At 31.9% G+C, this 17,362-nt stretch overlaps 1 protein-coding gene across 2 annotated transcripts in view; it reads right to left on the bottom strand.

Moving 5' to 3' along the window:
- Window positions 1-4,099: 4,099 nt before the first annotated feature.
- Window positions 4,100-17,362, bottom strand: part of LOC148622424 (transcription factor LBX1-like) — a 19,946-nt gene continuing 6,683 nt past the window's right edge. Inside the window, exon 3 of one of the 2 annotated variants that reach the window (XM_088572319.1) lies at window positions 4,100-5,377. In XM_088572319.1, coding sequence (XP_088428445.1) covers window positions 4,842-5,377 — 536 coding nt within the window. In that variant the 3' untranslated portion in view covers window positions 4,100-4,841. The remainder of the gene's footprint in view (window positions 5,378-17,362) is intronic. The other variant, XM_088572318.1, reaches the window with a different exon arrangement.

Here is a 17,362-nt window from a genome sequence, read left to right as displayed (position 1 = left end):
AACTTACATGAAGTGAACAGCACAGATCTACTTCTACAACTTGTAATATAGACATTACTCTTTCGATGGATTTGGAAAGAAACGACTTAAACCAACATTTCGATGATGATAAACACGCCATATAGACTGAGAAATCTTTTGTGACAGCAACCTTCGAGTTTTGATAGTCATTAAAACCAACAAAACGTTGTCCTATAGATTTTTTTCGGTACAAATTAAAGTAGTTCATGTTTGTCGTATCCTCATTGGTTTTCATTACAAGTTACATGTGTATCGTTATATATAGGTCTTATCATTATAAAAAGGATCCTTTGTGACGTCATACATGTACTATCTTGATTTAATTGCTTGAAATTAGATTGAAATATTTGTCCATTTCAGATACTGAAAAGAAATGCGTTATGTATGATTATCGACATTATAACATGATCACGGTTGCTTTCTGTTTTACAAATTTTGATTAAAAATCTGTGTTACCTGCTATAAATATACTTATAATATTTTTACAGACTTTCTCTAGAGATTGTATAAAAAATGACACGAGGTAACTTGATAAAATACAACACGATTAAAATACTATCTTAATTTTGAAATTCAAAACATTCGGAGCTCATACCAAAAAGAAAATCATACAACAACTGTTTTTATTCAAAAAATTAAGTGTTGATTACAGTGTAATGTGGAGGATTAAGAATTGACAATTCCGCAATTTTATGACGTTAACATAGAAATTCTAATTATGAGAGACGTCACTTCGATAGACTATAAACATTTTCCACGTGTTTCATTTTTCATCTTTTTGATATATTTTTTACATATCGTGGACACCCTACTGTGATTTCTATTAAAATATTTCTCATGAGCCGAATTATCATGGTAGTTAACATAAGATTTTTTGTAAATATTTTTTCTTTATCTTGTAACCTATATATCATAAAGTTTTATATGCATCACAAAACCCCTTTTTGCCGAGTTGTTCTTCCGTCAAAAAACAGCGGTAGCCGTTACCTCGTTCGAAAATCATTCCATCTCTCTCTGGTTATAGCCGTTTTGAGAGATCTTTATCATATCTATGAAAATTTATCATTTTAATCAAAGGCAAATCGTTATACTTATTCGCAAGTCTATTACGTGAAATGAATTATGAGCTATTAGATAAAGATCTTAAGCATTGGATGTGAAACATATTTATTTTATAAATATTATCGTTTATGATATGTATTTTTCAAAGGGTTTCCAACTGTATTAGTTATCAAAACACTTATTCTATAACCCACTGTTCCTGTCAGTCAGCGAAATGAAACTATTATATAGTCACTCATTTACCATAACTCATTAACTGCGGTAGTTTAGGACTCACGCAACACTAATTGCATTCTGTACTTGAGGTAATAATGAGACACAGTCAGGAACATTAAAGCTGATATTTAGTGCATGCTATCCACGGTGCATGCTCATTATTTTTGTTGGAGACCTACATTCCAGAGGTAGTATAACCTACCAAAACACCGGAACAATTTTCTTTTTAAGAGTTGGGTAATGCAATACGTCACATATACTAACCAGTTGGTTTTAAACAGCTACGAATTTATTATGGAAATATGGAAAAAAAAACATTAACTGTAAAAACTAAAGGCAACCAACAAAGACATAATAGAGAAAAACAGAGAAAACAGCAAAATTAAAACATACAGAAAACTCCCAACTTAAATTAAATTAAATCCACATGGCACTGGTGTATTGACCGTGTGCACCGGAAGGGTAAACATTATCTGCTTTATCATGTTGAATTTATTATTATGTCATATTTGGTTGTATATCAAAATTGTATACAGACTCTTTAGATAAAAAGTTAAAAGAAAACGTTTAACTATCTCAAGTTTTCTAAAGAATTAATTTTCTAGTAAGCCTTTTCATTTGAGATCTACCAAAATTGATCACGATTTTTACCTTGTTAACCTTGTCCCGAGGTCATACATCCGGGCTTGAAGCCCCTAAGACCCTTCTCAAGTTAAAAATAAAAAGTTGACGGATTTGACATCCATTCAAAATTCATATGAACATTTCGTTACTTACGTTACTTACAGACAAACCATCATATACTTATTAACAACGCAAACCATTTTCCTGTCCTTCTTGTCGTTGCTGTTTTTAATACAATCAGCTTAATGGATACATGAAATGAATATACTGCTAAACTACTCCTTCTTCCATGTTAGGATCCAGAAATTGTTATATTTAGTACCCTTACATTGTATTACTAGAATTCTATGTAGATCGAAATGATTTATAAACAAACTACATTTGTACCTCAAAACAAAACAAAAACACAGCACAACAAAGATAGGGCAACTTATGATATTAATTAGCCGTATACATGTACACAAGTCGTTTCAAATTGTTGGCCATTGTTCTATGATTCTATGTTTATTTCTTTGAATCACGATCAACTTTTACCTATCACAGATATTTTTCAGAATTGTCTGCTTCAAGTTGATGGAACGAATCTATGATCGAAACATAAAACCTGAACAAAAAAAACAAACAAACAAACAAACAACAACAACAACCAGGAGCGTGGCTAGGCCTGTTTTAGTTGTACGCAAAATTACGAGTTCGTGCAAAACAAACTTTCAGAGAGTAAAACGTAAACGTATGTATACGGAAAAGTACAAAATTTCCGGAATTGATGATTTTGATATCGCGAATTACTTCATGGCGTATATTGGAGTATCATTATGTATTAAAAAGGATTTGTCATTGCATAAACCTTTATTTCATCTTTAAAATGTGTGTTTTTAATTTTTGTTACTTTTTCCGAAAGTACGCAACTGCGTATTTGCGTATAGGCAGCTACGCCCCTGACAACAACAGTCAACACGAACATTCAGTGGTTGCAACGTCTTGATGTACATGTGACATGATCTCATATTCTTACTTGGTCGACGTTTTCTCTATTCATACCGATGAAAACAAATTATTTATTCTTCGCTAAAAGAGCAACTAAATCCAATTGAAATTGGCAATGGCACAAGCTGTTTTTTTTTAGAATCTATAAGAGAGCTGACATTTAAGAAGAATAAAGCCTGATCAGTGAAGAAAGTTTCAGTACCATAAATTAATTTATATAAAAAAAAAAAAAAAATAAACAAAATAAAAAAATCGGGACTATTGTAAAATGTTCTTAAGTACCAGTCCATATAAATTTCAGACACTAATTATGGTAAGATGATTCATGGTGTAGAAAAACCCACGGAATAAACGATGCTTTTTTGATTTTCATATGCTTTTTTGTGACGATGGTATTCTCTGTAATTAGATCTGTACTTTTAAGAAAACTACATTTTAACCTCCCACTAAAATCAATCAAATCTAACCAAATCAAGAACGATAACTCTTGCAAAGTGCTAATTTCATGTACAACTGATATAAATTTTATCTCAAAAGCGCAACACCTAAATGAAAAAACTAAGACTGGTTATGAGATCAGTAACTATTTCTAAACAAGAAATAAATGTGAAATCGGTGGGTTTTTGACATGCATGAATCACCTCCTGTTTGATTTTTATGAAGACTGCCATTTAAGTAATTATTGTGATTCACATACTTCATGGATATTGATAAATAAGAAAATATATTCATCATTGTCATGTATTATTTCTTTTTCGGTATAATGACACCAATGGAATGGCTATTTTGAATGTTGTTAGTTTCGTGTCCAGTTGACTTGCACATTTCCTCGACGAACTAGTTCACTCTTTCCTATTTGGGGATCTTATGGTAAACAAGTGTCGTGACCTGGTATCGCTTACAATACACAATACTTGTTACGATAAATAAGCAAATAAGTGTAAGAACAATCGGCTTGGGGTCAGTGACATTCATATCGATGAAATTGATTGGTTAACACTGGGTATCGAAAGATTTTTGTAGTTTATATCTCACAAAGACAGTCAAATTCTCTGCTACAAGCAACCCTGTCTTAGCCATACGCTTGGGCTTCATAAAATAATGAACGAAATGAGGGGTGTAAGTGCAGTCTTTTCAACTTTATTGTTATAGTGTTATTTAATTAACAATAACTCTTTGTATCAACCTGTGCTTGGTTTTTTCCTAGGAGTGACAAAATGCTTATTATTTTAGATTAACATTAATTGACAGTGTTATACCGTATGCTTCAGAGTTATAATTTCTAAGTTTACCCCCTATAAAGTTGTATCTTGATACAATTTCCACAAGTTACTATAATAATTTCTAAGTTTCCACCTATAAAGCTGTATCAGTTTCTCCCCTATAAAGCTATATTAGTTTCTCCCCTATAAAGCTGTATCGATTTCTTCCCTATAAAGATGTATCTTGACATGATTTCATTGATCCAATTTTTGTTTCCAATGATTCTGGGTAAAAACAAACCAGCAACTAAAAATGTTCAATTTTAGCGTTTAGTTTTCTTAGTTCTTTCAATGGTCAACAATGGAATACAAATATTACGGTGTTTTACTTTTTGTCTTGCGATGTTTTCATAACCTTTTTTTCAAAGAAATTTGAACTGTGCATGGGTAATAGACTAATACGGGCAGATTTCAATGAGAAATGTTCTGTTAAACATTTTAACTTTGAAAATAAAAAAAAACGTTATTTTGTATAGTTATTCATATGACGTTTTATTTCATGTCAATTATCATATTTTGTCATTCTATAAAGAAATGGTGCTGGATTTCAATAAAGTATAGATATAAATGAAAATGACGCTCAGTCTTTCATCTATAAGTATTGATGTGTTTAGGGACTATATAACTTAACCACTCTCACTAGACGGACAGAACTTAGGAAAAACGCTGTTACAAGTTCACACTAGAATCGTTTCCAGGGGATAACGATGAACCGGAATTTCTCGATCTGTTTTCGGGTGATTCCGTATCTGAGTCGTCATATTTATCAATGTTCTTTCCTTCTGATGTATTATTTTCTGATTCTACCGGGTCGGATTGTGAATCGTCACCAGGGCAAGACTTCTTTATTTTCGGGGGAGAATGTCTGCTCCAAGTACTATCCCGTGAATCGTCGTCACTGTTTAACATTGCTTTCACAGTCTCCTCTCCTGCAGAATGGGCAGCAGTAACGTCATTTTTAAGTTCTTCAAGATCCCTTTTTAGTTTTGCTCTCCTATTCTGGAACCACGTTATAACCTGTGCGTTCGTAAGTCCTAAATTTTGGGCAATTTCGTCCCTGTCAGCGGGAGTTAAATATTTTTGATAAAGAAATCGTTTTTCTAGTTCATATATTTGCTGATTGGTAAATGCAGTACGAGACTTTCTCCTTTTCTTTGGTGGCTGGTGTTTCCCAAACAATGCAGCTTGTTCTCTTCGCTTCGCGTCTGTAAGAAAATAGTAATGTCACCGTAAAAATAATTCTGATATTAAAACTTAAGTAGCGCTTCTAGTAAGAATCATGCAAAGAGTGATTCATGGTTGGAATGCCTACATATTTATATTTTTGATGTTTTGTTTAAAATAATAAGATAACTCTGTAAATGATCCTGAAATGTAATAGAAACTATATAATTTTCCATGTGGATTATTTCCTAAGAACATACAGATTGGAAAGAATTATTATGCATTTCATCATATAGACCTATAATGCAACTTAATAACAAAAATAAAAATGTTTAGCCTTTTATGGGGTGTATAACTTATTACAGAATTTGCATGATTCTTATGAAGACTGCTACTTAAATTAGGAGAAAAAAAACGTCAATGCGATAAAGGTAATAATTAATACTAGTATATTTAAAAAAATCACCTCTTACTAATTAACATGCGAAGGATTTGTTAACATTTTTGGTTATAAAATATATGATTTATTGAGAAGATAGATTCCAGCTGCTAACAAATTTGTACTCATATCCTTTCTTTCAATATAATGCACTTTCTTTGTAAAAATCATAAACGTTGACAACATCGTTAACATTTTCTGAAATATTAGAACCAAAACATTTGTACGGGATCACGCGTGTGGTATTAAAATGTCCCACTTTTAATAACGAGATCATAATGTATATTTGTATGTACACTATGTCACATCTCATAAGCATTAATTCCCTTTGTTTAACCACTTTAAACATAAATGCTAAGTAGCCAACCAGAAAAAGATAAATTACTTATTTTTATGTCTCATTAGGAAAAAAAGTGGTTGTGAAAATGTCATAAGCGAGCCGCTTGAAACATTAAGTACCGAATATGGTAAACAGCAGCTGAAAGTTCACCAGGGTGCTTTTAACTTAAAGGCCTGTACCTGTCAGAGAGGATAATATTATATTCTGGTGTTAAAGTCTTTTTCAACTATAATGTTACAAAGTTCTGACATTAATTACTTTAGTTTCATTGTCTGAATGTAATTAAATAAGCTCCTTAAGATGAACAAGCTCGTTTGACTCCTCAAGCATATATTACCTGATAATAATTACGACTATACTGTGCCATTCCGAAACGCCATTTTCTTGATACTTTTCGAGTAGAAATTCTTATACTAAAGGAAATAGGTAATACTAGGGGAAATAACTCCGAAATTTTTAATTGATTTCTAATTGTTGCATTTTTTTATAATGAAAATAGTTAAATAGTTTACTTGTTAAACCAATAAATTGATTGAAATACGAAGCAGTTCGCCAAATAAAATCCTAACCAGTTTTGGGTATTAACAAAGCTAGAATTTGCATCGGCTATCCTTTTTTTAAAGATAGTACTTTTTTTATAATGAAAATGCCAAAAATAAATTTAAGATTTAATTCTGTGCAATTTTATAGCTCATGTCATGTCACTGAAACGTAATTCGAAGAATTTGTAAACTATGAAGTTATAGAATATCATAATTTTCAGTGATAAATAGGGTGTTTCGTCATTTAAAAACAACTGTATTATAAATCATTATATTAAAGGTTTGTGGTTGTATTAATTAACATAGAAAACATCAAATTTTGTCATTAATATTAATTATAATCCACGACTCGGTAGATAAAGAGAATAATAAAACTTCCACAATAAACTACTCCTTTAATGAATAATTTAAAACATATAATAAACCTGTGAAAAACCAAGAAACTAGGATAAAGATACGTTCGCAAATAAATGGTACAAGTAAGAACATGTATAAAAAAGAAACATTCTTTGTAGAACAGTTGGTACTATGTCCAAGACAATCAATTCTACGTGAACATATTACCAGAGATCTGAATATTTCGAAATGTTTGAATGTATATATATTTTGTACTATCTTTTTAAACTTCTTAAAAAGACTCTAAAGATAGAAAAAAACTACAGCCATGACATGATGCTGCTTAATATGAATACTTCATAATCATTTCATAACCACGACCAGCTGCTGATTAATATGAATACAAGAAGGTCCTCACTTGTAGCTATTTAAAATGAATGCATAAAAAAATAATTTCAGAAGTAACACGCTTTCTGATTGGGTATTCTGAATGTGTCCATCACTGACCAAACTTTGTAATGTAACTATGACGCCATCAACCTTTTTTAATGACTTACTTGTTGGATTTTATACTGAAATTAAATTAAAAAGAATGACTGTTATATTTCTTGGTCTATTTGAAATAACCTCAATGGCCGTGGCGCACACATGAAAATAACCAGTTACGCAAGCTATTTAGTGTGCACCACCTGACTGAGGTAATTTCCTCATAGCGAAAAAAAAATATATATATATACCAGTCATTCCTTAACTAAATGTAAGTGATCACGAAAATATAACACACCTGTCTATATATATCTAACTAATAAAATGATAAATAAATTAGACTAATTGATCATTCATTTATCATAGCATCTTTGAAAAGCTTCAAAAGCATTCTTTACAAGTTGTTTTGACCGATGTGTCGCATTGACAAGCTGTACAAATGATCTAATAAGATTAAATTGAATGTTCTACATGCGCCCAAGGGAAAGAAAATTCTGCAATAAAAATGATTTTTCCCCAAATGACTATGAAGGCAAAAGCCAACAATAAAACGCCAATTTTTCAATCGGAAAGCATACATCATTAAAAACAAATTGTCGTTGTTAGTATTACCTTACCGCTTACGTCACCAGAAAAGAAAATCACGAATTTGATAAACGAAATTGTTTTATATACTTTTTCAGTGAATTTATCATATTCTGAACTCGGAAAGTTGTATCAGTTGGAGTTTTTTTTACAGAATTTGACGAAATATGTTGCGTAAATATTCCACGAACATCTATACTTTCGCTAAGTGGAAGACTCGAACTGAAAAATTAATATACATATAATATCTTTTGACATTACAAATTAAAAATATGAGGATAAGTCTATTTAGGTCTCCCACTAAACTCCCACCTCGCACTTAAACCGGTTTATCTACACCTCTTGGTAACCGTAGGACAAACTATACGATGTTTTGTCAGGTCGTGGCTTTTGATGTGGCCCTTTATATCCTTTTGTGTGACTTTTATCACCTTTGGCTAGCGAAAAATGATTATATCTCGTCAAATCATATTACCATACGTTATCTATTCTTATGTCCTGTATGACCTCAACAATTAACGAACGATTTATGGGGAGGGGGTCAATCTATAGTGACTTAATTTACAATCATATGAATGTGAATTCGTAAAATCGAAGAAATTAATAAATATGATTTGATTGAAACAAATGCACGTGTCATAGTATATGTTGGCATATTGACTCTGAAGAGAGCGTTTCTATATTTCAAACGAATATTTGTCGGTTTAAATTTCAAATGTATACATATGAACCGGCTGATTTCAAATGGATTTAATACTTCCTTACTTGGCAGATATACGGACAGGATGAGACTGCGATCTGCTGATAATTCCTTGGCATAACTGGTTCTGGAGCCGAATTTGCAAAGTAGCCAATTATTTCTAATAAAATCATTTTAAGGAAGATGAAAAATATAACCAACACTAAGCGGAAGCCGTCTTGACTTTCATGCCGATGTCACAAATTTTCAAATAGTGTCAATATAAAATCAAAGTATTTTACAAGGGTTGCAATATAAATTGGTTTTTTTATATTTAAGAATGCAAAATAATTTTGAAACTTTATAGGAAATTTTCGATGAAGTCCGAAAACGCTCATTTTATTTTTTGACTGGCAGCTGTGTGTAGCTGTCGTTAACAAAACCAATCAAATGAAAGAGACTTAATTTGTACTACGTACAGACTTGTATTCTGTATTGGAGCTTCATGCTAGCTTTGCCTCTAACTTTTGTCAAGACAAGACAAGATTTTATTGATAGCCTCAGAAACAGTAGGTGTACAAGAGGACAACAAAAACAAACACAAACATGTACGTACATGTAAATAAGACAAATACACAGACACAATACACGTAACAGTCAATATCATATAATATGTGAATACAAACAGATTCACATTTACATTTTAACACATTCACTTTTATATGGTATTAGCAATTTTTCGTAAAAAAGAACACACTCTTTTGTATAATTGAACATTACAGATAGTCAATAACCCACCAAATTTACTCATATTCGGTTGCTTTGAGTAGTAATCTGGGATAGAACGAGATCTTAAATGCTTACATATTCTTTGACTTCGTGGGACTCCAGACCACCTCCAAGTTTCTATTGGTAGTTTTAAGTTGGAACATCTTAATTTTGTCAAATGAATACGTTCTGTTGGGGACAATCTGAGAAGATATGGTTCAATTCTGAATTCATGTTTAAAAGTGGAATAGAATTCACCACGAGATGTGTTGACCATTTATGAAAACCAAGATTGATAAAATTGATCATATAATGTCTGTTTATCTGTGACCTTAAGCAAGTTAATATCTACTTTAACGTGTTCGTTCCATAAATAACTTAGACCCGTATCATCCAAGATAGATTTAATATAGTTAACCCACCTAAATTTGGTTGGATTATTGTCATGCAATTTTATCATAAGCCGAAGCTTTGTAGAAGTTGAAAACCAATCTTAAATGCCTTCAATTAATAAAACAAGTAAATCCCAAATGTTGTTAGAATGTACTAATTAACATAGATTAATTATGACAAGAAATTGACATGTATATAGAAAGTTATCTCAAAATAATCTATCTGATATGAGCAATGTACATCGTTATTTCCTTTTGATGAGAGTGTCACTAAATTGACAGATATTTTCTCCCATTGGTAGTTAGTTACACCAGAAGAGTCCCCTAAGTTACGTCGACTGTGATTACCGGTTTTTGTCGTTTGCAACTTACACAAGTTGTTTTATATTATCAATATTTTGTTAAATCAAAACATTTTAAGAAAAACAAAATAGTGATATATAATAACAACAGTTGATTCAATGGAGCTGCACCGAAAATTGATAAAGCGCTTACTGGTTAGAAGACAAATCAGACACGTGGTAGCTAGGACATTGTTTTTATACGGTTTGATGAAATTTCATATGGGAAACCTAGTGAGATTAAACATTAAAACATAAAAGGAACTTATGGACAAGATCGAGGAAAAAAAGAAACAAAATCGCACAAACATAAAAATTAACACGAAAAACTGAAATCGTCAGAGCAATTAGGATTCCACAAAAACCGCATTTTCTTTGAATATTGAAACATATAATAAAGAAAGCATGACACACAGATGGAATTGTGCCAGACTTTAAAAAGTAAATTCATCTAGAAAGGCGTTCAATGTGAAGTTTAAGTGATAACTCATTTATAGGCATCTATCTTTTTATACAGCAAAATCGTCTAAAACGCAAAGAAGCATTGTAACTAAATGCATCCAGACATTTTACTTGAACCGATAGCAGTATTAAATATATCTGCCCTATTTGATAAATGTATGTCCATTACATCATTAATGACCATTTAGATGTGTCAAACATGCTACTAATGACTTCGTCTTTCACCAGACTAACGGCAGCGGTCAACACGTATCTTGACCACAAATTAACTTGTCTATTATTTCAAAAACCCACTGAGGCAAGGTTAATATGCCTGCTAATGAGCATGACCCGTAGAAAATTTATGCAACTAATTGCTCTTTGACGGTAATTTATTGCACACAAGTGCTGATGGTTTCAAAGAGATTTGAATGATCTATTGCTTAAGAGAGCGAGCATGTCTCTGAATTTTTCAATAAGTCTTTAATCATTCTAGTAATTTTCATTGTTGCGAAACTCTACATGAAATGCGATTGTAAAATGGATATTTCATTTAAGATTTTATTTCTTATATATCTTTGACAAAAAATCTTATTACATGGAATACGTCTCAACTCATACATTGCGACATTGTTTTATTCGTGTAGCACTTTAATTATAAAAGAAGTTATGTAAAGCGAGATGATGTCGCAAGCATTGTTTATTTCATAGTCAAGTTCGGATAATTTTAAACATATCGAACTAATTGATTAAACTAAATGACACGCTAACAAGAAATGAGAAGCCAAAATGAACATCTTGTTTAGAAGCTGACAAGTTAAATTACTTCTAGGAGCATTTATCATAATTCTGTAGACAGATTTCATTTAAAGCTAGAGACATGCTGAGCTGGGAGAACTCCAGTTTCAAATCATAGCGTTTATAATTCATTTTCAAGATCCGATTCCACTATCATAAAGTCCTCACAGTAACAGAAGAATTCTTATTATTCGCTAAGTTACGGGGAACTGATTAAGTTCCAGAGTTTCAAATACTGAAACAAGACAACAATTTTGTTGTTGAGTTGGCTATGCTTAGTTTAAATCAAAGTAAAATACTTATTCACTTGGAATGAAAAAAATGCAGAAGTCACCACAAAGAAAAAATAAAGCTAATATTCATTTCACGACGATGTAGTAGAAAAGTTCGTTTATATTGTAATACGTAGCGTCTGCCTGTATTGTGGTACGAAGCATTTGCCTGTATTGCGGTACGTAGCATCTGCCTGTATTGTAGGTATTGTAGTGCGTACCATCTGCCACTTGTATTATAGTACGTAGGATTTGCCCGTATTGTGATACGTAGCGTTTGCTTGTATTGTGGTACCTAGCATTTGCTCGTATTGTGATACGTACCATTTGCCTGTAATCTGCCTGTATTGTGATACGTAGCATCTGCCGGTATTGTGGTACAAAGCATTTGCCTTTATTGTGTAGCATCTGCCGCCTGTATTGTGGTACGTAGCATTTGCTCGTGTTGTGGTACTTAGCATTTGCCCGTATTGTGGTACGTAGCATCTTCCAGTATTGTGATACGTAGCATCTGCCTGTATTGTGGTACGTAGCATTCGCCGTGCCTATCTTATAATTACATATCATTACACAATAAGGTGTTTAAACAAAGCATTGAATGCCATCACAGATCAACACCAACCATACAAACTAGTATAAAAAAACTTAACCCTAATAAATAGTAATATATTCATAATAATGAAAGGTTGCATAGCCTTTATGCTTTTAAACGATCAGATATCGGCTTCAGGGGGTTAATTACGTTCAGAAAATGAAAAAGAAACACTCTAACATCAAAATAAGTATCAACTTCAAAGTAACTGTGGGATGTAATTTTCCGCAGTTTCGATGATGACTTTCACATCCACTTATTCTCTCTATGATTTGCGCCTTTTTTGCTGCACTCCAAGAGATGGTGTTCCTGCATGGATGATCAAAACTTGTGAATGAGTGAATCACGAAGTGCGAGAATTCCCCTGTTGTCAACGTTCAGAATTAAATGTGAAATATGTTATTGTGTTTGTCGATATAAATACAATTCATATAACTTAAGTCGTACATTGGTGTAGCCTTGAAAACTAGTTAATATATTTGTTGTCAGGAAAAAAAGGACCATCTTAGTTGCGATATTTACTTATTCGCGTCAATTTTCTTTTGAAAATTATAGTTTCAAAAAATTGAAAACTATGCGCTTATAGTCACCACAATGAAGTTGTGTAGTTCAAGAGAGAAAAAGCCGTACCAGATCCCGTTTTAGATATGATTAACGCATTATGTTGGAGTAAAACTGTCCAGCTTCCAAATAATATTATCACAAGTGCTTGTATTTTACACAAAGCTATTATTTCATGTACATGTATGAAGAATCTAATAACGTCTAAATTCATATCAAAGAAAATATCAGTTATAAAACTTGAAGCATTAGCATGGCCGAGCAAAAAAAATGAGGTAAGATTCCTACGCTAAAGAGAAACGATATTGTTCTCTAGGAGCGTAAAAAGGTTATAAAGTAACGAGCAGATTTTTATCGTCTCAAGAATGACATTAATAGCTAAGCTAATATAAGTTCTAGAATCTGAAATAGTTATTTAACAGTCTTTTAAAAGTCTTATGGTTCGAAATAAAAATTCTGTAAACAGATTCTTGAACAAAGGCATTGAAACCAATTTTTACTGTACTTTTTATTATGTTCCAAAACGATAAAGCAAGATCACGCAAACAAAGCAGTGGAGGCTAACGTTATAGCATCATAATCGGTTATAAAACGAAAGTCCTAGATTCTTACGACACTTCGCTACAAGGAGAAATTTTGAAATTAATGACTATCTTTTTAAGCAGGTTTTATGAAATTGTAATCTACGGTACTTCTTTTTTCAGTACTTCATCTATCAGAATTAAATTTGTTCTGTTATAAAAATGCATAATTGAATCATGATGGTGTAACTCAATGGTTTCAATACAGAAAAGTCACTAAGTCTTTTTTTTCATTCCGACAAATCTTGTTATTTGTGCTCAGGCAAATATAAGTGTAAATCCTTATTAAAAAAACGCATTATTCCCTGTGAACCTCCCGAATATTCATTCATGTGCTTTTACCGACCAAAAACAGCAGGACAATTAATGGTAATGAAATTGACATAAATCGTTCACATTATGATGTTCAAATAGAGAAAAAAAGGTATGGGAAACTACTGTAGTTTATCTAATCACGTTCTAATGATGCGTGGCATGGACGATAATATGCTAGGCGTAGAAATATACATCATCATATTCCACGCTCGTTACAAGAAAGATGCGTTGACTGACACCTTTGATATTTGTGATCGCGTTGAAAAGATATTTGTACCTTCCTTGGAACGTTTTGAGTTAGACGTGTAATATGTTTTCCAAATATCATGTCTTTCTAACGAGGTAGAATTTGTTAACCACAGAGCCATCAATCTTTTTCCAAAAGACTTTTATTCTGCAACCAAATGGTTTTACATTCTCGTATATCTATTAGTTTGTGAGAAGTAAATTAGGTACAGAGGATTCTTCTATAAAGCATCGAAATACAGTATCTGCTTTGTTGAAGTTTTGGGAGTGGGGGTTGATCATCCCAAATTCCCCACAAAAAACATGAAAACCTAGATAAGGAGTGTAAATGCCGATCTGCCTTTTTTTTTTTTTACTTTTGATCATTTATTACAAATTTATATTGGAGGAGTGTAGACGTACGAGGCAAGAGTGGGAAAAAATGTTTTAGTTTTTCTTTGAGTATTTATTGAAAGTTTCTTTAAGTCTTTTAAGGATTAAATTCATTTCTGACCTGCTTAAGGTCAACATATTCATTATTATGGCCAGCATTTGTCTCTCAAAAGTTCGTCCAAAATGTTGATGCTGGTGTAACCGTGGTACTTCCAACTGTATAAATTAATTTGTTTGCAATTACTGAAGTTGTCCGACGCAGATGCACTCTAATTGATCAAACTGCTATTGAAGTACTTCATCCCCCCCATAATGTTATTTAATTCCAAAGAATAATATAGAACATGGATATTACGATTAATACATTTCTTGGCCGTATGTGTAGAAATTTTCAAAATCCACTGTTTTGAAGATGGATATTCAGTCACCTTTATGTACGCAAACTATCATGACGATTTTATTATAATCAATGTACGTAATATGTAAAGCAATTACTCAAAATTCGCATCGCAAAAATATACCAAAAAGCATGATTGGATAAAGAAAATAATATGATATACAGAAAGACTGATCAGAAGAGAGGCGCCGTTTCCTCATTCACCCATGATTTCAAATTGGCATATCACCGAGCCAAGGGAATTTTCTTTACCGATGAGGCAGTTTACGAGATATGAAGATTTTTAGAAGAAGCAAAGAAATTGAAAATTTACCCATTGTTCATCAAGTTGAATTATAAGAACTCTAGTAATTTACATAAATTGAGCTGTTTTGATTTCAATAGAGATTACCCTTAGTACGAACTGTAAAATCAGAATTTGGTTACCGGTTTTTATTTGGTTCAATGTTTGGTATTTGCTTTTGAACATTATACATACATAGTCTTCATACATAGATTTTTTTTTCAATGTTTTAATTCCCAATTTTCCTCTTTGTTGCAATTTTTACATTCCACAAAGGGATGCGAACATTCAATGAGACCAAATTGCCGATTTTTCAGCAATTAAACCCGACCCATCCAATCCTAGTAAATACACTACCGAAATTTCCACGAACAACAATAAATCCATAGGTAAAGGCACTACAGTACATATGTATTATGGATATGTAGTATCTATAATACAATATTTAAGAGTATTCTAAAACTTTATATTCTTACTTTAGGTGAAATATCAATGCTTTTAAGTGTAAGTGTTTGTAACAATCAGGTGAAATGGGAAAAATCAGAAACATGCATGTCAAAACCTTACCGATCTGCCAATATGATTTCACACAAGGATGCTTTCTTTATTTGAAAAGACCATTATTTGATCTCTGCATCATTGGATTTGCTCAGAAATTTTTCAATAGAATCTTAGAAAAATGAGGTTTTTGACGGAATTATCTGCTCTTGAAATGTTCATTTTTAGTGCATTTATATGAAATTGTAACTCAATGGTCCAGCATGATATGGAAAATCTTGTCTGTTTTCCTTGATTCTGATGGTACAAATAGTCGAATTACACTTTCAAAATGATGTTTTTTTTTCACACCATGTTTTACTCACTGCCTAATTCTTACAGAGACTGACACTTACCTTTTTCAGCAAAAGTAAAACAAATGAATAATAAAGTTAAATAAGCTATAACGTTCAATGTACAGAATGATGTCTGTGATCGCCTTTGCAATCAAATCCTCACTATGATATTGATTTATGCCATCTTTTGTATTTTTTAAGTCAAATTAGTTATACTGACTTAATTTCAAGCGCATTTGTATACAATTTTACAGAGGTCAAAAGTCTCAACTGTACTCATAATATTTATTTTTGACACACAATGACTGTGTGTGTGTGTGTGTGCACACAATACCCCTTTTGTGTGTTGATCATTCTACGTTATTTTCCTAGTAAGTCACATTGTGTAAATACTGTTCTCTTGTGAAGAGCATGAAAACCTTTCACTTTGTAAGTGAAAACTTAAGAAATAGCTAGTGCTCTGCAAGATTAATTTGCCCATGAAACATAGCAGGCAAAAGTCACACAGCTTGTCGCGTGAATTTATAGGCTATGGTAGAGTCAAACAACTAGTCGAGTCAAATCCTTAGATATGGTATCTATTCTAACAATAATCTACGTCAAATCCGTGAAAATATTAGAGTCCACACAAAGTGGCATGAAATCCCATTTACTTTTTAAAAAAACCCACTTATTTTGTCAGTTAATGGCGAGTTTGAACAATTTAGTAATTTATTGATATTCTGTGAAGACTTTGCTCCACGTGGTTTAACTTTCTCCCCTTAATATTGCACTGCAGATGTTCAGCAACGCATACGAATATAATAATATTAAATCAACATTTTGAAATTAAATATGAATTTATATGCAAGATACAAACTTAATAATATGCATTTAAGTATTCTTTGTATGTTAATGCTAGGTTTAAAATCTTGTTTGATTTAAGACGTGTTGTATATTTTCAATAATAAAAATATTTTGAGGTCTTTGCACGTGTTTCATATAAACTTAATAATGACTTTTTGTATAAAAAGCAAGAAATTCAATGTTAGCTAAACAACGAAAGCTGCATAGAAGCATTAACCTCACACAAAACTAGTTTTATGGGTTTTAGTTTTTCAATTAATATTTAAACTTCGACATTGTATCAATGCAGTTTTATACCATCGAAACCGATAAAAGATGTCCGTTTCAAGAAATCATGAAATGAGATTTGTTAGTTTACTTATCAGTCCATATTTCAATACCTATTCTGTGAATAACGTGTCATTGAACATTTACTATCCTAATGAATTTTACCATTATCTAGAACTGATTGCATCTACAAGATGCATCAAACACAATAATTTGGAAATAAAATGTTGTATTATACGAACTATTATTTTAAGTTTTTAACCTTTTAAAGTGTACGTATTGATTGTATTATTTATTTATTTGACTTTTTGAAG

This window comes from Perna viridis, chromosome 3 (assembly GCF_037379345.1).
Source record: "Perna viridis isolate PV_CMFRI_1.1 ecotype Kerala chromosome 3, ASM3737934v1, whole genome shotgun sequence".
NCBI classification, from domain to species: Eukaryota; Metazoa; Mollusca; class Bivalvia; order Mytilida; family Mytilidae; genus Perna; species Perna viridis.
This window is presented reverse-complemented; position numbering and strand designations above follow the sequence as displayed.